The sequence below is a fragment of the Diadema setosum genome, chromosome 11, assembly GCF_964275005.1.
Source record: "Diadema setosum chromosome 11, eeDiaSeto1, whole genome shotgun sequence".
In the NCBI taxonomy this organism is placed as follows: Eukaryota; Metazoa; Echinodermata; class Echinoidea; order Diadematoida; family Diadematidae; genus Diadema; species Diadema setosum.
This window is the reverse complement of record NC_092695.1, coordinates 30,856,141-30,881,204: the sequence shown is the minus strand read 5'-3', so window position 1 is coordinate 30,881,204 and position 25,064 is coordinate 30,856,141. Positions and strand designations below refer to the sequence as shown.

The window sequence follows — 25,064 nt, the reverse complement described above, 5'->3', positions numbered from 1 at the left end:
GTTGACAACATCGGCCAGAACCGTAGGCTTAACACTTGCCATGAATGAGCTGGGCGGCCACAAGAATTCATCGATCAGAATAAGAGCCCGGGATAGCCCATTTACAGCATCAGCCAGAAACCGGACCTGGGCTAGTCGAGAATGAGCTGTGTGGCTAAGACGATACATCGATCAGAATGACAGCCCGTGATAGCCCGTTGACAGCATCAAACAGAACCCTTGGCTAGTCAAGAATGATCTGGGTGACCAAAAGAATACATCGATCAGAATGACAATTTTAGCCCGATAGCCCGTTGACAGCATCGACCAGAAACCTACGCTAGCCAAGAGTGAGCTGAGTCAAAGAAAAAACGCTGATGCTGCCAGAGAAAACCTTTGAGAAATATGTAGATAGGGTATAGGTAAGTCCGTTTGCATTGACTTATAGTGTATTTTATAGCTGCTCTTTCAGAATCTGCCGTCAACCAAATATTCATGTCAGGCGACTTTTTGTTGGTTTGTGTGATGGAGGGTCACATATGTTTTGTTATGATCCCAATACAGTATTTGAAGAGTTTGTTCGCAAAAACCGATAAGTCCATTTTTGAAGATTTTGAAGTACGGTCTCTGTCATAAAGTACAAAATAATACCTTTTAAATGATATTTTGGTCACTGCATATAAAGGTACATTTTTAAAGTTATGGTCAAAAGAAGCAAAGATTTTTTTTTATTATTCTCTTTATTTTTCTTGACCTTTAATCGCAAATATCTCCATTTGGCAACTATGGACTTATCGGTTTTTGCAAACAAACTCTTCATTTGCAACTTACAATGTACCAGTGATAATGTTTCACTATAATGTGCATTTAACAGCTTTGAATCAACTGTATTGGGGGGGGGGGGGGGGGGTAGACATAATGAGATCAGACCAGATGCCAATCTGAGAAGTGGAGTCATTCATAGTTCTAAACTTTAAAAGCACAAACGGAAAATGCTCGTTATACTTCTCCAGTCATTGTGTGGTCGATTTCTGCACACTTTTAAAGTTTGCACATAGACTAGTAAAACGTATTGCATTTATACCCACGCAGGAATTACGTATTGTGTATAGAGAATTGAAGATTATGTAATTTATTTCAAAGCACTGATGCACCTCTTGTCACCAGTTTATATTGCTTTTGCAGACATACAAAATGTACATGTACGTGGTGGTGGTGTTTAAAAGACTGTTGGCAAATTTGGTGAACAAAATGACAAATGCTAACAACATATTATTGTCATAGGCAGGTTATAGGACAGCAAATTCAAACCTCAGCTTTAGGCCTGCATCATATATAGTTTACTCTAATGAATTTGTTGCTCTGCTTTAAAAAAAAAAAAGTAATTTTTTATTGATTCCAAATGTTACATATTTTAGATCATGGTTGAGGAATTTTGTTCATTCATGCTTGTGAAACTGTGTGGGTGTGGTATCCTAACTCTTTTCCCCTTGGGATTCTTATTATCCTTCACATTATAAACAATGTGTTCTTTTCTTCTTTTTGGGTGTGTGTGTGTGTGTGTGTTTTCGTAGGACATGCTGTAAATTGTCAGAAGTCATGATTAACCTGAATTGATACTCTTCTTGTATTTACAGTTGTATAGATGAGTCTGTGGTGCTTTCAAATTGCAGAACAGCAACAAAAAAGGTCACTCGTATACAAACAAAGATAAGTTAATTCAAGTACTCGACGTTATGAATGTGAAGTGAAGAAGTGTAAAGCTTATCCTATCCCAAGTATCATACCAGCAATATAATGTATGTTTTCTGTGACAATACCAAAGGTCCTGTTTAATGGAATTTGGAATTGTTTTCCTGCCCTTTGTAGTTGCTTTTAGGACAAGCATGCTTTAAAAGAAAAAAAAAAAACAACAACAACACCGAACAAACTGGCAAACATGTGGAAAAAGTTCCTCATACTTCTTAAGTAATGTACTTGACTTCTGCCTATCTTAAGACTGACACAATTACTGTATCTCATCCATGCAGGAATTATTTCACAGAGAATTAGAAATTTTGTTATGTATTTCAAAAGCCTGATGCACCTCTTGCTATTTCATATCATCTGTACAGAGATGTGTGATGGTGTTTCAAGAACTGCTCGGTACACAAATGACAAATATTGTTGAAAAAGAATTAGTAAACAAATGAAAATATTTTGTTAAGAATATTTGACAGATTATAACATGACAAATACAAACCTCACCTTTAGATTGTAAAAGTTAAGGTGAATAAATACATTTCTGCGAATTTGTGAAAGAGCAAATTTCTATGGTTTTCAATTATTGAGTAATGTTTCATGAAAAAATATTGGTGAATGTCATGTACATGTATTCATGCTTGTGAAACTGCGTGTGCATGGGTGTGTTATCCTTGCTCTTTTTTTTCCAGTGTCAATGATAATGTATGACATGCTAATGTATTGCTAATGTACATGTTTTGAACGTATGTTTGACTGATGAGATGAAATTCAGATGAATTCATTTCATTTCAAATGAGTTTGTGATGCACATTTTCAATGCAGATAGGTAATGTACCTTTAAGAATGGTGCCAGTGAAGCACCTTACCAGCACTGCATGTGAAACACACCAAAAATACACAGACATCAATTCACATACTACATTCTAAGAAAAAAGAAAAAGGTTCTTTTGAGCACCATTAAATGGTTCTCAGCACTGTCACAATAGCGACACCTTTTTTGGAGCCTGTGAGAACCTTTTTTAAATGGTGCCTGTCAGCACCTTTTAACATTGGTGCCCATTAGAACCTTTTCCAATGAAATGGTTCCCGTGAGCACCTTTTGAAAAAGAGTCAAAAAGGTGCCCATCTTTAGTCAAAAAGGTGCCCATGAGCACCTTTTAAATGGTACTCACGAGCACCATTTCATCGGGAAAAAGGTTCTAATGGGCACCTTTTGCAAAAGGTGCCGACAAGCACCATTTCAAAAAGGTTCTCACGAGCACCTAAAAGGGTGTCGCTATTGTGACAGTGCTGAGAACCATTTAATGGTGCTCAAAAGAACCTTTTTTTCTAAGAGTGTAGGATCAACTTTAGGAGCAAAATTAAGGATAGCCTCTAGGCAATCTTTCTCGGGCGCTTTATGTCGGGCGACCTGCTGTCTCTTATTCTATATGTTCATGAACAAGAAAATAGATACATGAATCGTATAACAGAGATATCTGTTCCTCTCACACTGAGGATTCTAAAACTGCAGTCTATAGAATGTTCGTAACAATAATTCTTTATCTGGTATGTGTTTATTTGTTTAGTGTTCGTCATTTTCTAAATTCTCTATTTTCATGTTTGAACATAATATACTTATAGGGCATATCTATCTTTTCAATTTTTTTTTTTGTTTGTTTGAAGCGCCATGAGTACTGAAAGGTTGGCCTGTGCGCTATACAAGAAACCACTATTATCATTTATATTATTGTATTATTATTATTATTATTATTATTATTATTATTAATATTATTATCATCATCATCATTATTATTATGCTCAACGTCGGCCCGGACGTCATGCGGACGCAGTGCCAGATCCAGGATTTCATGCCGGGGGGGGGGGGGGGGGGGCACACCAATTTAGTTCCAAAGGGATGACTTGCGAAAATACTGAGAAATGTGCGCGAAGGGGCGCGAAGCGCGAGGTCCCTTGCGGCGGGGGACAGGAAGCTCAGGCGGGTTCTAGATGCTCTCTGGTGCAATCTGAGCCTTATTGGGGAGGATTTTATCCTGCAAACTAATAAGAGTTGTGTTTGAAAAAAGTAAAATTTTCAAAACTGGGAGTAATTTATTTCTTAATATCTCAAGGATGTCACAAACAATAATACGTAGTTCATGCATTGTTGATATCACGCAACTATAGTCTATGGTTGTATCGCATTTTATCCTTTCATTTATTTCTCTTTTTGTTTTAAGATCGTGCCATTTGAAGACATAGCAAGGGAAGAAAATGAAGAAGAGGAAGAAGAAAAACTGAATAATGAAACTCGCGAAGCTGCATTGCACCTATGTCAACGCTGCATATTGTGTAATGAGTTAAGGTGTCCGGAATGATCTTGACAGGATTGTCGATTAATTTTATCATGTAACTAAAGTTTAGGTTTGCATTCCATTTTATCCTTCCTTTTTTTTCGCTCTTTTGTTTTAATTTAAAAAATCACGCAATTTAGAAGAGAAAAGAAGCAAAAAGAAATTAAAAAGGAGAAAATACCGATGGAACCAATGGGAGCGACATCGCACTATCAACGCTGTATTTATTAATTAGGTAACTTTGTGCCGTCTTCAAGTCTCCGAAATTACATCTTTAATGACCATATAGTGAATACTATCAATAAAGTGCGGGTGCGCATTGCTTTTCATGCTCTCTTTTGCGTTTATTGTTCATTTTAAGGATCACATTATTTAGAAAGAATAAGCATAGAAAAAGGGAAGGAAATATTGGTCCAACTAACGGAGCGGCATCGCAGTACAACGCTGCGTTTTGCCTAGCTTTGCATCGCTGAAAATATCACTTATATTCTGCGAAATTATCTTTTCTTTCATGACAATGATGGATGCCTATCACTTTACAAAGTGTGAGTTTGCATCACTTTTTACACTTTCTTTTGCGTTTCTTTTTTCTTATTTCAAGGATTACACTGATTTGAAAGAAAAAAAAGGAATAAGAAGAAAATATTGGTGCAACTATAACGAAGCGGCATTCCGCTATATCAAAGCTGCGTTTAGCGTCCCTGAAAACGTGACTTAGAGTCTTTGCGCTGTGAGTTTTTTTATATAATTCAAGAATCGACGAATTTAAAAGAAAAGAAAAACAAAAAATTATTGAAAGAAAAAAATATGAGTGGAACGAGCTTAGCGCAGAGTCAGCGGCATCGCACAATCAACGCTTTGTGTCGCTAAAATGTGACCTAACATTGTCCGAAATTATCATTTCGTTGATAATCGTTGATACTTGGGCCTATCACATGTAATAAAATGTAGGTTTACATCACAGTCTATCCTCTCATTTATTTTTTTTATCCCGCAATACTTCAAAGATCACGCAATTTACGAGAACATCGAAGAAAAGGAAGAAGAGGTACATGAAAAAAAATAATAATAATGCGACTGTCACGAAGCGGTATCCGCAACTATCAACGTTGCATACTGTGAAGTAGGAATTGCTATCGATCTAATTGAGCTAATCTTTGCAAAATCTTGATGCAAATTATTGGAACTCATAAGGCCTACATTTATTATGGTGTGCTAATTAAGTGCCTGCTAAAGTTTTGATAATTAAAATTGTTTTTTTTTAACTGTAAAATTAGACTGACAAGTAATACATCTCTAACTCCTCGCACAGTAGAGCTACGTGAAGCGCATGTTTGAGCAATGTAGACCTTGGGCGCGCATTGCGTAAAATTAGGAAGATGATTGGCTTATAGAGACTGCGTCGGGCGTGTCCTGTCTTTTCTCATTAATATTCATTATTCATGACTGACTGTCCTAGGATAGGCTTAGGACAGGCTTACAGAATACCGATTTTGCCTGTCCTAAGGGTATCCTATTTTCTGTCCTACGCGCGCTCCTAGGATCGAAATTAGGATCGCGCTTACAGAATACCACCCCGGAATTATCATAAACCATCTTACATAGAAGGGAGGACAGTTGGCAAAGGTCTGGAAACCAGACTACTTCGCCAAGGCTGGTCGTCCGTCCCTAGATCTCTTTTTGAAAGTTGAAAGTTGAAGTTTAATATTATTCAACAACCCATAGCATACTCTGGGTATCGGAGTCCAATGTAAAAACATATATCACATTATCAATTCAATAATACATAATTGCAAATAACTTTAAAAAGTGCACAAAACAACTATAACAAAGTAAATAAGAATAAAATACGATTGATGAAAAAAAAAGGGAAAATGTGTACAGAAACTTATACGATACATATACACAATATAATGAAGAAAAAAAAAAACAAAGAAAGGGAAATATGACGAGAGAGAGGGAGAGAGAGAAGAGAAATGGAGGTGAAGAGGGAAGAGTGAGAAGGAGACAAAACTGGTAACAATATACAAATTAACAATAAAAACAAATACGAGTGACATGATTATAGTTATAAGAAAAAAAAAGAAACAGAAAAAAACCCCGCAAAGACATACGGAAATATAATATCATACGATAAGTGAACAAAGACTAATGAAGGAAATATGGAGACGAGGCCGAGAAGAAGAGAAATGGAGGGGAGAGTTCTGGACCCTCGCCGACTACTAGTAACGCGTTACTCGAGTAGTCGGCGAAAAAAAAAAAAAAATCGATAAAAAGGGTCCAGAACTAGACTAGTCCGTCCCTGGCGCATGATCATGAACTACAGTATCACTATGCATGCCATTGTTATGATCACTGCATGCACCGTACTGGAGACAATAGGCTTACGGTACGTATGCTGGAATGTAAAATGCACAACCTGCAGAATACAACCAACGAGAAACCATGGTAATCATGGTAATGAGGAATATAGATTAGATGCACCTGCGATCTAATGTGCTATGTCGATGTGCCTTTCATATTGCAATTGAGGCATGGCATTGGCAGAGATTCCAAGAATGGCTAGGTGTCGCCACTATCACAACCGTTTCGAATTCTTTGGGAAGTGTCTGGTGTTCTTGTTTATGTTGGTGCAGAGCTGCGTGGGGGAGCTCACACCACCACCAATTGGTATGTAACGTTATACTGTCGTGTTGTGTTTCTGTGGGTAACCGTTTTTTGTGATACGTCATCTACATCGCATGCACGTACGTATCCCCATGTCAATTACAATTGTACACCACGTCATGCATGACGTGATTACTCATCATCACATCATCATCATCATCATCATCTTCTCTTTCTTCTTCGTCTTCTTCTTCATCATCATCATCAACACCGTCACCATCGTATTCTTTAGTTCTCACTTTTCTCCTTTTAATCTTATTCTTTGTAGACAATAGGCCTTCTAGTTCTTCTTGAGTTCTTCTGAAGCCGCAAGGTCTTCTTCTTCACCATCTTTTTTTTTATTTTGTTCTTTTTCCTTCTTCTAGCTTCTACTAGTTGTTCTAAGCTTCACTTTTTTTTTTACCCCGAGTGTAAATAAAATTTACCCCAATTTCTACCACCACTCCCTCCCTCTCCTCTCCCCTTACGCCCCCCCCCCAATCTCTCTAGCTCGCTCCTCTCTGCTGAGCCCATGCAGCCCCATATATGATTGTTGATGCAGTGCATCTTATTACCTCCGCCAAGGGAGGAGGTTACCGGTATGTCTTCGTTTTATATTATAGAATGGGTAACGAGAATTGGTCAAGAGCAATGACAATGTGTTGATTTTGTGAAAATTTATGAAGGATTTTTGATATTTTGGCAGGTAGGGTCACTCTATGACTGAGCACATTCTATTCGTGACTACACTGTGTTTCAAAGCAATTAGCATCACCTTTTCAAAAAAAGTTATTAGGGTAAGAAGTGAAGAGAGTGTAAAACGTTTCAAGAAATTTTAAGGGGCTTCTAATAAGGCCCCCCCCCCAAAAAAAAAATGTTGCATTGGCGTATTTTTAAGCCCACTTGACCCTAAAATTCCGCCGACCGTATGTTTTGTCTGTTTGTTTGTTTTTCTGTCGATATCAAGTATCTTGATAGAAGTGTTTCGGACAGAACCTGCTGCACGCTGTGCTATGTCGTACGTACATGTAGCTACATTGTAGCTCGCTGCGTGTGTGTGTGTGCACAAAACGGCTCTGTACGAGGGAGAGATTTAGCGCCTCTTAGAGCTGTTGTAAAAACTACAGGCAACCTTGCCTATTAAAGTCAAATCTGTTAGGACTAAAGAAATAGCTTAGATTTAAAGAAAATTCGTCTTTAAAACAATAGAATATAAAGGGAAGAGAACTTGATAATAGACCTTCCACTTAGGCGATTATTCGACTTATAAATGTCAGTTTGATTTAGGCAAGGTTCACTGTATTAGTTTTTTCTTTGGGGGGGGGGGGGGGGGAGGCGGTCGCCGACAAAAAGGGGGTACTCGAGCAGGGGGAGATTTTGAGAGAGATTTATTTAAAAAAAAAAAATCATCAAATCCCTAACTACCTACCTTATATTTCAGTGACCCGTTACTCCAATGCAACATTTGAGTGTTTTTTTTTTGCCTAAGGCATACTGTCTGATCAAATTTATTCTAAAAAAAAAAAAGTGTCCTAGAAAACTGAACCCCCCCCCCCCCCCCACAATTTCCTAGTAGTTTTGTGATACCAAACTTTTGAATCATGTAGTACAAGAATTGCTCTTTATGACTCAATTTCAAGTTTCTCTGGACCAGCAACCTAAAACCCTATTTGCATTGTACGCCTACATTTAGCTTGTAGACGAGTGGACAGAAGAATTGTAACTGAAAGAGATTTCTGTGACTTGTGATCATAACCCTGGGCATATCAGTATACGTATATTGTGTTCTAAAGACCTTGTAGGCTCTATAAGTATAAAGCTTAAACCAAGATTTTTCAGTATGTATTATACAACATATACACACACACACACTATGTGTACAAAGTGTATATTAAATATTTGCAAAGCTTAGCATACCAGGTGCTGATCGATCAGATGTTCAGGTTCATTTTTTATCTGAAGTATTCAGGACTTCATTCAAACCTAGCAGACATAGTCTTGAAGTAGGCAAATTCACTGAGGTGTGGCATTTTGCCTGTAAGTCCAACACTAAAGACTGTACAGTCTAGTGTACATGCTCTACAGTATAGTCTACATGGATTAGGAAATAATTCTGTGCCAGCATTTAGATTGTACATATTATATTACCTAAGTCAGTCATAACGTAGTCTGGCAGCAGATGCACCACACCAATCTGCAACTGCAGCATTTCGTAGTAAGGACTAATGTGCAGTCGTGTTTCTGTAAAAATCTACACTGACACAGTGACAGACAGGCCGAACATACTCTTCATTGTTGTGGATGATCTCCGGCCCTCGCTCAGTTGTTATGGTGGACCAATCATCTCTCCAAACATCGATCAACTCGCCAGCCAGTCGGCTAGATTTACACATGCTGTGACACAAGTAAGAGTGAAACACATAAAGTAGGGCCTATAGATGTACTATCACTGGGCATACATTGTATCTCCTAATTTGGACATTCAAAATATGCTGGAATTTTGCAGAGGGTTGATGGATTAATTTGCTTTTTATCTTGTCACTCAGTCTGTACTTACGTTCCGAGGAGCCAAGTGATTTCATTGCAATTATTGTATTCTTTGTATTGAATGTGTACGGTACTACTGTTTTAAAGGGATCCAGTTTAGTATTGGTGGAGATGAGAATTTGGCTTTTAACTAATTTTTTCGAGATACCAGGAAACCACTTATTGAATAGTACAGAGGATACCATTCTAGGAGGAATTCAAAGTTTATTTGATGAAAATCGGTTTTGGTATGGCTGAGGCATCCAAAAACAAAGTAAAACAAAGCAATCGTAATAAAAGCTGGGTGCCACCTTTTATTAGGATCACTCTTTTTTGGATATCTCAGCCATTCCAAAACCGATTTTCATCAAATGAATGATGAATTGCTCTTAAGATTACATGCTCTTTCATAATTCATAAAAAGTTTCTCATTATCTCACCAAAAAAATGTTGAAATCTGAAGTTGGGTCTCAACCGAAACTGTACAATGGAATGCTATGAATATAAGACCCCGTTTACAGTGTGGGGCTGGGCCGAGCCTCAATTACGAGGCTGAGCCCCGCAATTTTGTCCGTTTACACTGCCGGGCTCGGCCGCGCTTTTAATTCAAACCTTTCAATATTTTGTTGTAGTGGCGCTCTGCTTGTAAACAAACACAATTTGGTATAGTCTGGTTTTCAGACCCTTTGCCAACTGAATTCTGTGGCGACGAAGTCGCCGTTCGGGCAAAGGCCTTTGCCGAAGGAAAAATCCTTTGCAGGACAAAACCACCTTAAACTATACTAGTTTTCGACGTTGAGGGGGTTAATATCCTGAATAGCGAAATAGTACGGGCAGAGGGTTTGGAAGCCAGACTAAAATTGGCCGCGCATTTGGCCCAGTTTGTGTTTACACTGAGAAAAAGCGGGGCTCGGCCGCGGCCGCGAGACCACCTCCAGAGCGAGGCCAAATGCGAGGCCAATTTTGGCCCCGCATTTGGCCTTTTGCGCGTTTACACTGAAGTGGGCTGGGCTGAGCCGCGGCCGAGCCTCGCACTGTAAACGGGGTCTAATTGACTGAGAAATTTGAAGGAAAAAAGAATAGAATCATTACACATTATTTTTGCCAAGTGTCATAGTTCCCAAATGGATAATTATTATTCAGTGACAAAGCAGAAGAGCACTGTGATGATAGTTGTCCTCTACATGTATTTCTGATGATATCTGTGAATCACTGATTTGCTCACTGATAACCAGTTTCCAAGCCACTCATTACTTTCAGATTGTTACAACAAGCAATGGCATCAACAATAACAGCAGCAAAAACAAACTTAATGTCAAAATGTTGTTGAACATGGAGAAACAAAGAAAAAGTAATGCCTCCGGCACCCTTCGGGCTGAGGCATAAAAAGTGTCAAAATTGATGAGAAGAAACAAATTTCATTATGAAAGAAAAAAATTATGTCACATGTACATGTAGGCAGAAAAAAACCAAAAACAAAAAAAAACAAAAACTGCTGATAACTTTTTATCCAATTGTAGTGAGCCAGTGGAGTGAAATGGAATCCAAAGGGGCTTGAGCCTTGAGCAAACTTTTTTTTTTCTTTTTTTTTAAATATAAAAACATTGAGCATATATTACAAAACGGGAGACTCCAACTTGATGTTCGGGAAGCGCGAAGTTCCTTGCGTCCGGGGTCCAGGGCCCGCTTAAGGGCCCTGGAAGCGCTAGGGTTCTAGATGCTCTCTCGTGCTATCTCAGTCTTACTTTTTTGACATACGATGACACTAAGTAAGAGATCATTTCAAGTGGGAGACACAGAGCCAGGGCGGGAGAAATTACATCTCAAGCGTTAGAATTTAGAAGCGTTAGAAAGCGTGAGATTTTGCAAAAATTGGCTTTTGGCGGGAGATCTCCTGTCAAAAACGGGAGAGTTGCAGTCTCTGCAATTCTAAAGTATCAATCTCTGGGTCTCCATGGTCCTCTGAGACATGTTCCCATGGAGGTGGGAATACCATCTCTCTGATCTTTCCCATCTTCCAGGACTAGCTCCTCTGGCTCCTCAATTGCCCTCTGCTCATTAAAACTAAAACCCCAAAGTGGGTTAGAAATTCTGATGCACTTAGCAACAAACTACCTGGCAAACTATTCATCTTAATGTGCCGTCATGTGGGCCACAGGTAGGCAACCGCAGTACCCACACCTGAAGGACTGTGGTTCTCCTGTCAGGGTTTGCACAATTTTGACAATTTTTGCATTCTCCACAAAATACACCTCACTTGTCAAACCAGGGAGGTGGAAGAGAGATGTTCCACTGCCCTGGTCAAACCTCACCTTGCTTGCAAAATCTATTGTGCATGTGTGTATGTAATTAATGCACACAAGCCTAACTGTAATAGCCAGCACCTGTTAGCATACTTACAATTGAATTGAATGAAAGAGTTTTCGTTTGAACTATCATATCGCCAAAGTAAAATCTCATTTGGGTCAGGATACTAGCTTGTCAAGGTCTTGTTTGTGAAGAAAGATGTATGATATTTTAATTTATTTCTTTTTCCCCTGAACTCCATAGCAAGCTGTCTGTGGACCAAGCCGCACATCCTTTCTGACCAGTCGGCGTCCAGACACCACCAGGCTGTATGACTTTGGGTCCTACTGGCGCACACACGCTGGGAATTACACAACTCTGCCGCAGCATTTCAAGGAGAACGGTTATTTTACAGCATCCATTGGCAAGGTTTTCCATAATGGTGAGTTTGGAAGTCCTTGTTGTACCTTTTGCCTAAGTTTTGCCTCTTTTCCCCCAGATATTTCATTAATGTAACAATGTACACCATACTAATGAACTAATGAACTAATGGTTAATGTATCATTAATGGTATAACATAACTCTTGACTGGGAGCGGAGGAACAAACAAACAAACCAGTGAACAGAACACAAACAAGCCCAGAAATGCAGAAGACACGCCCCTTTTGGAAACTGGCTCCCGGAGTAGTGATAAATGGCTGAATGTAGTACGATGTATTTTTCTGGGACCATTGGACCGTCGCCCCAAAATACTGTGCGTTTTATCTTGAAACTTGCACCCATGGCCAGCGAGGTTTGTGAGGTAAGCGCTGATGCAGCAATAGAGAAGAAACTGATTTTCTAATCATTTTGTAAGTAATAAGAATCCATTCTTGAATTCTAATCTCATGATGTGTGGAAAATTGATGAATTTAAAGATATTAATGGGATAGAACAGACCATCGGAGAAAAAAAATGCTAATGTCAAGTCCTGATAGATAAATATTATATGGACTAATGACGATAAATGTACCATTGTCTTTTGCCATCTTTGGATGGTATTAAAAGTGATCAAGGACGTCCCAGGATGCTTGATAACCTGAGTTCTTGACATTTGTCTTTCCCAGTTTATTGGTCTACAGATGCAAGCAGTAGTTGTGATACAAAGGAATAAACATAGAAGGAGATGTATGGGAAAAAAATATGAAACAAATTGGACAAATGTGATACACGTTTCTATATACTGTAAGACCAGAAACATTTGTGGCGTGAAAATTTTGCACATTAGAGCCAATGGCCTTTTTCGCAGTGCTCATGAAACTATTTCAAATTGTCAATTGTAAAAATTACAGATGTGTACTACATATACTGGCATTTGATGCATTTTGTAGACTAAAACTTTCACAAATCTTGGCTCTGTGAAATTCATGAAAGTTTCATGCTTGCGAAAATGTCTGATTTTACAGTAGCTGGCATCCTGTGATATCCTTTGTGAACGTGTGTGTATTGTACTGTCAGTAGAGCACCGGGGTAGCATCCGGAGGTCTCGGGTTCAAATCCTGATGGAATCCCATTTTCTTTGCTCATTTTTGCACTGATACAGATAATCCTAACATCATGGAGCATGCTGTTTTCATGAGGCTGTTGTTCTACTGTATGATTGTTATTCAAATTTATGAAATTCTTCCGTCGAGATGTTTTCATTGCAACTGATTGACAAATTGCCCTACATCGATGTAAATAAGCAGGAGGTCGTAGGTTCAAATCCTGCTCGAGTATGTACGCCCATGATTTTTTATCATGGCTACTACTAAAACACTGATCAATTCAGTGCTTATTTACGTCGATGTAGGGCAATTTGTCAATCAGTTGCAATGTATGATTGTTGTTGCTGCTGTTTCGATCATATATGTGATCTATACATTTCCTTTCTTCAGGAGTGGTCTCTAATTTTACAGATGATTTTCCATACAGCTGGTCAGTTGAAGCATGGCATCCTCCTACTCAGAAATACAAGAATGCAAAGGTGTGTACTGGTATGTCAGTTGTTCTTTTTTTAACAACTGTACATTGCTAGAATTTACTTAAGCTTTGTTTTGGGGATGTATGTTCTCAGTCAAGATAGATTGTACTTCAGCCATGTTCCATGTACCTTGCCCAAGTGGCAATTTTACTTTTTAATACGGATCGAGTACAGTATTCCAAGGGCCCTACAATTTAATTTGTCGATATGCACAGTATGGCGTGCTTTGTAGTTGAGATGACACACCTTTTAATTCATTTTACATAGCATGAAGGAATCACCCAGAAGCTTCACAGGATACTGTAAACATGTTAATTTTCACTGTACGTTAATTTTCGCATATTTCACGCTACTGTGAACTAGTGCGAATTCATGAACCCATGAAAATATCTTCACCCTTTTCTCTGCTCATGTTGAACGAGTTGACAATTGCACAGTGCTAATTCAAGGACCCACAGTGTTTTTCAGTGCGAAAAATTAATCTCGCGAAATATCAATGTTTAAAGAAAGTTATAATGAAGACACTGTTTACCCAGTGTCATTTACTGCAGATTCAGGTCTTTCTTCTTTTGTCAAAACAGTTCTAAATGAAAACTACAGTATCACATGTAGAATAACTTAAAATTTAGTCCTTGAAATGCTCACTTCAAAACGGCTAAGTTCCAGTCTTTGTTGGAGAGTCATGTACCCTAAACTTTTACACTCAGCCTTGTTTACATAGAGTAGGGGTAGGAACAATATTAATTTTCATCCAGCACCGCTTAAGGTAACCCAGTGAAATGGCCCACCTACTTACCTAAGCAAATCATCTTCTTGATAGGAAGTATAGCCCTTTGAAGATTAAGAAAAGTTGAAGAAGAAGTTATAATTCCACGATTGACTTTCAAGCTTTGTGTTGAATAATGAGGCTACTCTCAGATTAATGACAGTGCTTGTAAATTCAGCTGCTCTGACAAGGAGTATAGAGTAGATAGTGGAGTTCTACTTATTGACTTTATCCCTTTCTGTACCTGGCTCTTATCCCTGTTTAGCATTTAGTAAACCCCTGCAATGTATTAATCTGTTAACTAGGTGTAAAGTTTGCCAGCCTATTCAGTTGTAGCAATTTGCCTGAGTCAAGCAGAATAATGCATTGGTGACATGAAAGGGAATTATACACAATTGTAGGGATGAGTTGGGTTTAACCATGGTCCTTCTGTGTCGACCAGCAAACAAAGCACTCTAAGTAGCACACTAGTTTGCGAACAAAACACAATAAGTGTCGCACATGAGTAACTTTACCCCCACCCACACATAGCGTGTATGGGGATATATAGGACTCACTCTGAGGTCGGGTGGCCGGGCGGTCGGTCTGTCCATATGTTTGTCCATTGCAAAATCATGTGGCTCGTACTATTCCCTCAGTTTTTGAGCAATTTACCAAAAATTTGACATCTGTGACTGCTGTCATAGGTAGATGTGCATGACACCTTATTCGTCAGTATGGATTAATGCATTACCACGGTAACAGAAAAGTTTAATAAAACTCATACAAAATGTGGATCAAACTATACCCTCTCAGTTTATTATATTAAAAAGCAGTTCAGTAGAAATTTGGCATTTGAGATTAATGTAATCCACCTTATTTGTGAGTGTTCAGAAATCAGTTGCCATGGCAGCAACAGTTTTTAAACAAATCATAACAAACTATTTTTTGCCATGGCAATAGCATTAATACAAATCCAAAAATAGTGGAATTAGCTAACTCCCTCAGTTTTTGAGCATTTTAATTCACCCGACATTTTTTTTTCTTTTTATTTATTGGCATATGTGGCCACTATAGTATGTAGATGTCCAAACTTCATCTTAAAAAAAAAAAAAAAAAAAAAAAAAAAAAAAAAAAAAAAAAAAAAAAAAAAAAAAAATCAAACTGTGTTGCCATGGTAACAGCATTTTTAAAAGAAAATCATATAGATTAGAAGTGGATTTAGCCAACTCCCTCAGTTTTCAGCATATTACTTGAGATTTGATAATGTGACCAATATAAATTTTAGTTGTGCAAAACACATTTCTCATCAATTTTGAACAATGTGTTGCCATTGTAACATTTATTCAATAAAAGCATACCAAAAAAAAAAAAAATTGTGGATTGAGATAAGTTTCGTGCAGATAATGAGCATGACTTGAAGTTTTGTGCATGTGATTGCTATAGTATGTTGATGTGCAAATGGGATCTTTCCTGAATCTTTAATGTGTTGCCATGGTGACAGCAATTAAAAAAAAAAAAAAAAACCCTCATGTAAAATTAGAGAAGCACTCCGAGAGTGCAGCCCTCCACAAAGCCGCTCATTTCCACCACTGATCCAGTGATTTCCACCCATACATATGCATGCTAAAAATTGCCTGATTTCCCATACATAGAAGCCTCCTGTTACATTGTCAACTTTCTCTGCAAATTCAGTGTATTTTCACTTGTCTTGCACAATAAAAGAATACTTGACTTGCCTCTTTCAGAAGGCAGGGGGAATAATACCCTTAAATACATCAGTGACGATCGAAGAAATGTGCACTATACGAAGAAAAAATACAATTAAATTGTGAAATTCCATATGTATTTTTCTTACATCGTTCTTTCCATGTAACATCACACACTGTAGTAGTCTTCTCGTCCAGCAGTGGCTGCACAGATACTGTAAAAATTCATAACTTCTAGACGGATTGTGTGATTTCCCGGAATTTTCGCTGATCAGTGTGTTCTCCTAATATTGCTGCATTCACTCAATCCACATGTACATGAAGGTTGACTTGTCCTTTATCGAGGGAAAAACTCTTCGATGGCCATGATGTTTGTCATGAAAGATTTATCCTGAGGTTGGCTCCACAGCTTTATCAATAGTGCTGGTTTCAGTTTCATGCAATTGCTGATTTAGCTCATGAACCCTGTACAGTGCATCAGGAGAGCAGCTTGTTTTTTTAAAGGGGCAGTTCACCCACATATATAATGTGGATTTAATGAATGCAGAAATGTGAGTCGAACACATTGGTGAAGTTTAGGGAAAATTGGTCTTCAAAAGTTACTGGCATGAATCTTTCAAGTTTCAGTACCGCCATTGCTGGATGAGAAGATTACAACAATTTGTAGCGTCACTGCTGGACTATGATATTAGGAAAATGTAGTGGGAATTCCACCGAATCTCTTTTTTTAAATTTTTTATGAAAAGCACACATTCCCATGATTTTATTACTGACATATTTTAAGGGTAATACTATTTTTCCTGCCTTCTGAAAGAGGTACAGTGTAATTGCATTCATGCACATCACATTTCGTGTGGAAGATTTATGATTTTATGAACATGGGCTTTGAGCTACGTCTTTGCAATAACTGACGTAATGTGTAGATACAGATAGTAAATATACATTAACTTACTGGTGGTAACAGATGTTTGAATCATTTGAAGCGACAGAGGACCACTGTCAGTATGGGCCCTATGGGGGAGTGATTTTGTCACTAAATACCCATCTGTTAGGTATAATTCGATGTGCAAGCAAGATCTTCAGCCCTACTCATTATTATCACTGTATGTGACCCGCTACAACAAAATGATCCTAAAGTCGGGCGAGGTCGATTATTTGAAAATTGCATGACACAATTCCCTAATCTTTCTGCTTTAAATTGATATATAACACGTCTTATAAAAATAATCAGCTGTGGAGATATCGATGTTTAAAAGAGAGCATGTCAAGACGTCTGGGAAATCACTGTTTCGAGAAAAGCGCCCTAAAAGTTCTCCTTTCGACGCAATCACAATCAAGAGACACACAAGTCAGTATTCACCTCCAGACAATAGAAGTTAAGCCCTAGCAACCCCCGAAATGCTCATTCAAACACAGCGTTGGCGGTCTCCTCACCGACCAATCAGTGACCAGGATGTCAGGAGAAGCGGCTAGGCATAGCGCAACCCGCCCGCACGCAGTCAACTGGGCAGTGTGCGAGCTTCACGCTTCGGTTAGCGGCAAGCAGCAAACTGACCAATGAGATCACTCTGGTCGTTGTTAGGGGCGGAGCCTATGTGTGGCGCTCAATCCAAATGTTCGAACCAGTTTCTGCTTCGTTGAAACGCCAAAAAAACATGGCCCAGAAAAACGCTATTTTTTGGTCTTTCCTTTCATCATTTTGCTTCAAAATTTCGACAGATGATAGAAGACATGTCAGACTCTAATATGTCAAATTCAGAAAATCGTAAGTTTTGACCAATTTTGATGCTCTAACTTCGAACTTGATTTTCACGGCTTCGACCGTGCACGACTTTAGGACCATTTTGTTGTAGCGGGTCACATATTTGCTTGAATCATTTCAGTTACAGTATCATTTCAAGTCTCAACTTCTTGAATAGGTGTGCAAGAACATGGATGGCACCTTGCATCAGAACCTGATTTGTCCAGTGAATGTTGAGGAGATGCCTCTTAAAAGCCTGCCAGATATTCAGAGTACAGACTATGCCTTGAAACTCCTGGAAGAGTTTGCATCATCGAAATCATCACCACCACCACCATCATCATCATCCTCATCATCATCATCTCCAGAGCTTACCAAGACAAGTGGTTCTCCTGGTGATAAAGAGCCAGCATCAACCCAACCATTTTTCCTGGCGGTAGGCTACCACAAGCCGCACATCCCGTTCAAATATCCCGAGGAATTCCGGTCGCTCTACCCTCTCACATCGGTGCAGATCGCCTCCAACCCGGACCTACCCGCAAAGCTGCCTCCAGTGGCGTTTGAGCCGTACTCAAGTTTCAGCAGAAGAGAGGACATTGCTGCGCTGAATCTCAGCTTCCCATATGGACCCATGCCAAGACAATATCACGTGAGTTCACCTGTGGCACTTGAAACCTGATGCTAGAATAATTTGCTTAACTCTCTTCTTCTAGTGTCTTATTGCTGTATAGTGTTTAATTCTCTTTTTTTTTTTCTTCTTCTTTTTTTGTCCTTCACTTCCTGGTAGAATTCTCTTAATGCACTGCACATTTAGTTTTGTGTCTGTCGAAATATACACACTGGGCTGTATTGATGTCTGGGATTGTATTTTCTTTTTTAGTGTGTGCTTCACTGCTCACTGGGAGGTCTGTTTGTTCCTTTTTGTGATATAGATACTTGTTTGCTTGTTTCTTTAAGCAGTCCAAGGTTTTTCCAAAATATGGTCAAGACGTACATGTATCTGAATTATGTTTGTATGTATGCATGTATGTAAATAAATAATTAGATAAGTATTAGTTTTAAAGATCTTAAATGCAAATACCAGTATATAAAATTCATTCTTATCAAGTTGAGATATATGAGAATGAATCTGCTTAAAATGAAATAAAAACTATATGAGCTGAATTTGATAACACCTTCATAAACACTTCTTTTTATGTAACAAGTGAAAACATGAAAACATTTTATCCTTTTTATTTGATGATGACCTTTATTAAAAGAATTGAAAATGGCATTTATCTGTTTTTGTATTAAAACTCTTTTGATATACACACAAACATACATACATGCATACACACATACATACCTGCATACATACATGATATACATGCATGCAACCTATATAAAATGTACGATTGCATGCATAATACACATATGATGCATAATTTCCTTTTTGCAGTTTCTTCTTCGACAGAGTTACTATGCTGCTGCAACATACACAGACTATCAAATAGGGCGTTTGTTACAAGGGTTGGAGGAGAATGGCTTTGCTAATAACACAATCATTGTGTTTCTCGGTGACCATGGTGAGAATGACGTGAATAGTTTATATCTCACGTAATACTCTTTTTAGATATCAGAGGAACATGAGTATAAATGATTATGAGATATATTTTGCAAAAAAAATAAAAAATCCTCATGGTTAATGGGGCATTTAATTTGGTATCCTTCTTGGCATCGGTTCTGCACTGAGAGTAAGAGTCTAGCAAGTTTGGGCAACAATAGTGTGATAAGACAGTGAGATACAAGGAGAGTAAGATAAAATGGGCTCCTTTACAGACTGATAAAATATCTAATGAGTAGATTATTTTGGGCCAATCAAATTATTTTTGGAAAGTTGAAAAACATTTTGAGAAGAAGTTATAGCTCTTAGTCGATTTTTAGAATATTCTACAGGGCATACCTTCGTGGACTGTGAGTAGTGGCAATGCCTCGTTACTATGGTCGGTCATGAGACACTATTCCATATGTGTAGTGCGTCTTTGTGAACAAGCCGAATATTGAGACCTACAATTTCTTGCTTTAATTTGGTTTTGCTTTATTGCAAAATAGTCAGGTTGATACTGATAATGATGCAAGTTTCTTTCACTTCATGGGCGAGAAAGACAGATAGATAGAGGAATCGCCAATCTCGCCTGTAAAGCTGAAGTTATTTTGGTTTGATTTGATTTGTTTGGTTTTTGCATGTTTTTGTAACCAAGTATTGTAAGATGTTTTTTTTTTTTTTTTTTTTTGTTGAATAGATACACGTGTGGAGGTACATGACATGACCATTTTTATGAAGTTCAATTTCATTGTGCAATATTTTATCCCTGATATATTTTTGTTCATTGTATCTTTTATTTTTTCTACATATTTCTATGTTTTCACATCTACTCATGTAAAAAAATGTCTGTAATTCAGCCTGCAGGCTGCTATAGATGTTATCAAATAAAAAATACCTTTTCCAAAAAGAAAGAAAAATGTTATATTGCAGTTTAACAGTTTGAATAAATCCTTTTCAATGATGTTTTATCTGTTTCCAATTTGTTCCAGGGTGGCAGCTTGGCGAGCACTCAGAGTGGGCCAAATATTCAAACTTTGCCCTTGCCACTAGAGTTCCACTCTTGGTCCATGTACCAGGGGTGACCAACAGGAAACAGTCCCTGGGAACCGGAAGAGTTTTCCCACTCCGGGATCCCTTCGAGGAACAAAGACTTTCAACGCATTATTACAATCAAGGAAATGCCTGGAAGGAAGGCCATGAAGTGACCGAGTTTGTAGAACTTGTGGATCTCTTTCCGACTCTTGCAGACTTGGCTGGATTGAGAATTCCGGATGTCTGTCCCCCCAAACCATTTAAGATTGATTTTTGCTCTGAGGGGGTTAGTTTTGCCCCCCTCATCTCACCAAGTGCCAGAAGGAATGCAAGAATATTGTCCAGATGGAAGAATGCCACTTTTAGCCAGTATCCTCGCCCGGGTGAGAGGCCTACTGAACAGACCGACCTGCCCTCGCTGGTCAACATTACCATAATGGGATATTCCATGCATACGCACGACTACCATTTCACGGAATGGATCGGGTTCAACCACTCCACCTTTGAGGGCAATTGGTCTGATGTGCGTGCCAGGGAGCTGTACATTATGGCTACTGACCAAGAAGAAAATAACAATGTTGCAGAGGATCCTTCATATATGGATGTTGTAAGGGATTTGCATGTGCGACTGATGAGTGGTTGGAGAGACTGTCTTCCTGAATTTGCTAGGTCTTGAAGAACAGAAGTTATTATGTGCATTGACTTACCTTATACCTCGTTCCCAAAAAGCCATCTGCTGATATGCTTCCTTTGGCAAACAGCACAAAATCATATATAATCAAAGTTGCTGAATGATGAGGGGAGGAGCAAAGAGAATTATAGAACAGCAAAAGTTTTGTAGGTATCAGATTAAGTAGTGAAATTATGGAATTTTGAGATGTTTCATGCTCTATATGCAACATGAATATAAGGAGCTGTGATCCATGTAAATTAATCAAGTTGATAATGTTATCATCTCATAATTTTCTCAGTCATTTGTACATAGAAGTTACAATGGTACCTTCTCTGTATCAATGATTTAACCCTAAAAAGGCTGGGGGGGTTGAATCAACCCCCCCCCCCCTCAACATTTTTCGCGACTATTCCGCTGCGCGAAATTTTTTGACCGCGCCGTTCGCTGACTTTTTACTTTCAAGTCCCGCACATCTTTTGACACCATTTTCTCGAGAATCACGCACACCGTTACGATGCTACATGACCTTCTATACATGTCTGTCAGACCGAAAATGGCTCAAAATCATGATTTTGTGTATGAAGTCTATGCAACTAGAGTTTCCTCACCCAATTCATAAAGATATGATTATTTTCACTTTCCACAGGTAATGCATGTGCCAATTTTCATGGCGATTGCGCGATTGACGACCGAGATCCCGAGCACAAAACACCCCAAAAAGCCCGGCCTGGTTAGGGTTAACAAATGTATTAGAAAAAAAAGGGAAAATCAAATTGATGAGACATTTGCAAGGTGATAACATCATCTTCTCTTCTACTTTTCCTCATTGGCCAATGAATATGACCGAAAGCCCTTCATAAGTTATATGAAGTGTCTAGATTCCCTATAGTATGTGTAACTTCAAATTCTCATCTTAACCCATTGGGGATGAGTCCCGAGTATAATGGGGCAGGGGTGTATGGGAAATGCGTGTTGTAGCAATATCAGTCTGTCCTCAACAAGTCTAATGCTCAAGTCACTGTTACTTATGTGTCACTATGGCACCATGTGGTATTGTCAAATTGCTATGCACCTAAATTGCTATCAAGTAACTTGTATGATACCAAAGGAAAACTTAATGAATGCCTTTACAGAATCCTGTGAAATTTGTGGTTTAGTGCTTAAGCAAAGTAGGGGTGAATGTACACCTGTAATGCCATTACACCCCCCCCCCATCCCCCATTGTACTTAGGGTTAGGGAGGTATGTGCGATGTGTGTGCTGTTTTTCATATTTTAAAACCACCTGTATTGTTTCTTACGCCGTGCGTAATTTCTACATTTTCCCATTGTGTTTGTACGTTGATTTGTTTGTGTTTTCACTTTGTCTTGAGCACTTTTTTTATATCAACTTGTAGGGCCTAATATATGGAGGTTTTCATTGAGAGGTTCACATTTGACCAATTATTGACTTGTCCTGCCATTCTTGCCACATTGTACCAGCAGACTTTCATCAGCTTTTTTTAATGAATTGACACAGGTCAGTACAGGTCATTTGTTGTGGCTTGTAGTCTTCCATATGTGCAACTCCACTTTTTTAAACCCATATTTATTTCAAAAGAATATCTTATCCTTTCACTTTGATATAGTATCATTGACTTCAAAAGTCTGAAAACAACAGTAGCAGTATTTGCAGTTCTAAAAGCTGTGGTGAGGTAACCTTATAATAATCATTATATAATCATTATATAATAATCATTATACCAAAGGAAGAACATACTGTAACTTGATCATTTCTTTTTTAATTCCATTGTTATTATCAATTTCATCTATACTATCATTGTATATTAGTGGAGAAATATATGATGCTTTTTTAGCTTCAAATTGCCGTAAATACAAGTTCTCTATTGAAAACAGTTGGCTATAAATTATATCAATGAAATTATATTGAAATACCATGTCATCAGATTTTGCTGTATGGAAATATGCTTGTGTATTGTTTATTTGTTTTAATGTGCGTGGGCTGTTTCTCTGAATAAGGGAAGCACAGTGAGATACATTGCGCGGGTTAGTCAAGTATAACTGTTGAGCAATACACATAGTACAAACATGATCATGTGCAAGTGGACCACTTTGTAGGTTGGAGCATTGTGCCATTATCTACTGTTAGTGGAGGAGAATATATCAGTGCACACACAGATAACAAGCAAGACCAAATGATAGAAAGATAACAATTGTGTCGTTGTTATGTCATTTGTTTGTTGTTGTTGTTTTTTTTTTTAAGGATGGCTGACAATATAAATGAATATATATATATATATATATATATATATATATATATACATTTATATATATAATTACAGTGTATATATTTGTTTGTTTATTTTGTAAAACCTGAAGAGTTCCCAAGTCCAGTTAGCACCTTTTGAACCAAGTCTTAGAGATGCAAGAAGACAATCTCTGCACTTCATTCTCGGTTGAGTTTTTGTTGTACAATACTATGGTGGTTGAGGTGAGAATTCAGGTTGTAACATTTTGTGAGATATCTAGTAACCACTCTATGAAATGTAAAAGAGCATACAATATTCTAAGAGGAATCAAAAGTTAATTTGATGAAAATTGGTTTTTAAATGACTGAGATATTAAAAACAAGGAAAAACAAAACGATCCTAATAAAAGTCGTGGCCAGTCGATCTTATTAGGATTGCTTTTTTTTTAATATCTCAGCCATTTTAAGGCCAATTTCCATCAAATAAACATTGAATCCTTCTTGAAATTACATGCTCTTTCATATCTTAAAAGAGGTTTCTCATTACCTCACTGAAAATGTTATAAACCTGAATCCTCACCTCAGCCAGTACTATATAGCCCCTATAAGCTCCCTCATTGGACTAACCCATTTAATGATAGATGCCACCAGGAGGTATGATGATGTGTGTTACATCACTGGTCAGGGGAATTCATTCAGAATGCTCTGACCACAAGATTTGGACTGGTACCTTTGAGGGGTGGAAATGCTTATAATTCCCAGTATCACATACAGTTAAACTCGCCTAAGTCGACATCGCATATGTCGAATAATCGCGCAAGTCGATGATTTTAAAAAGTCCCGATTTTTCCCCATTGACTTACGTGTAATAATTCACTCACAAGTCGAATTTTGTAAGTCGAATACTCGCCTAAGTCGATGAAATTCCAAGAACACTTTCACTGAAAAACCATTAAATTCACTGTGCCTAAGTCGAATAAGATTTTATTGTGCAATAAATCACTGTCAAAATCACGAGACACCAGTTATTGTTTACATAAGAACTAGCCCGACCAGACAGGTGACAAAAAAATGATCTAAAGTATCAAAATTCAAAGCGATCGCATGCGATTGTTGAACTGTCCTCGTGTTTGGAGGTCCTCTGGTACAACCCTGTCGCGCTAGCGCTACTTACATACAGAGACTGGGCTGTGTATAGTCTGTGTATGTTTGCAGTCTGCGCTGTGCAGTGTATGGATGAAGCTGCTGAGTTTTCAAAGCGGAAAGTAGGGGGAAAGTTACGGGCACGGGTAAATCAGAAGTACACCTCTACACGCATTTCAAGCCACGGTATGATAAACTGGAATCAATCACTGCTCAAATATCGTTCATTTTCACTTCCCCAAGGTTTAACAAGGGTGTAAAGTAATCGGACCTGTGCCAATGCTAATGCACTGTCCATGTAAAGTTAGCCGCGGGCCTGCCGGGCGACCCGTGCTGCGGCACACCTCTCCAGCTCTCGGCTCCAAAGTAGACAACATACATGTTACATTTATACATAATGTACGTGTGGTGTGACTGTTGTTAAGTCGATTTTTTTTCGACTTACGCACAAGTCGAAACTCGCCTAAGTCGATGTGTTTTCCTCAGTCCCGAGAAGATCGACTTATGCGAGTTTAACTGTATTTTCAAACCTTTCAGCTGGAAAGCTCTGCATTGTAAGTTCCCTTCCCTTTAGTCAACATCTGGAGGATAATACCAGGAGTGGTAAAGGAGAATGAAACCCAAATATTCATTGTATGTGAATTGAGGAAGTGCAGCAATATTAGTAGAACGCAT

At 38.3% G+C, this 25,064-nt stretch overlaps 1 protein-coding gene across 1 annotated transcript; it reads left to right on the top strand.

Moving 5' to 3' along the window:
* The first annotated feature begins 6,511 nt into the window (after positions 1 to 6,511).
* Positions 6,512 to 23,199, top strand: LOC140235268 (iduronate 2-sulfatase-like). Its single transcript, XM_072315301.1, has 7 exons — positions 6,512 to 6,725; positions 8,973 to 9,106; positions 11,778 to 11,955; positions 13,430 to 13,518; positions 17,889 to 18,359; positions 19,149 to 19,275; positions 20,285 to 23,199. The coding sequence occupies exons 1-7, from the start codon at positions 6,590 to 6,592 to the stop codon at positions 21,001 to 21,003; spliced, it is 1,854 nt and encodes a 617-aa protein (XP_072171402.1). The 5' UTR covers positions 6,512 to 6,589; the 3' UTR covers positions 21,004 to 23,199.
* The last annotated feature ends 1,865 nt before the right edge of the window (positions 23,200 to 25,064 follow it).

What these genes read in the sequence shown, in the direction of transcription:
- LOC140235268 (XM_072315301.1), top strand. Translation starts at nt 6,590, where the DNA reads ATGGCATTGGCAGAGATTCCAAGAATGGCTAGGTGTCGCCACTATCAC. An exon ending in TTACACATGCTGTGACACAA is followed by an intron (nt 9,107 to 11,777) that starts GTAAGAGTGAAA and finishes TGAACTCCATAG; the next exon opens with CAAGCTGTCTGTGGACCAAG. An exon ending in TGGCAAGGTTTTCCATAATG is followed by an intron (nt 11,956 to 13,429) that starts GTGAGTTTGGAA and finishes TCCTTTCTTCAG; the next exon opens with GAGTGGTCTCTAATTTTACA.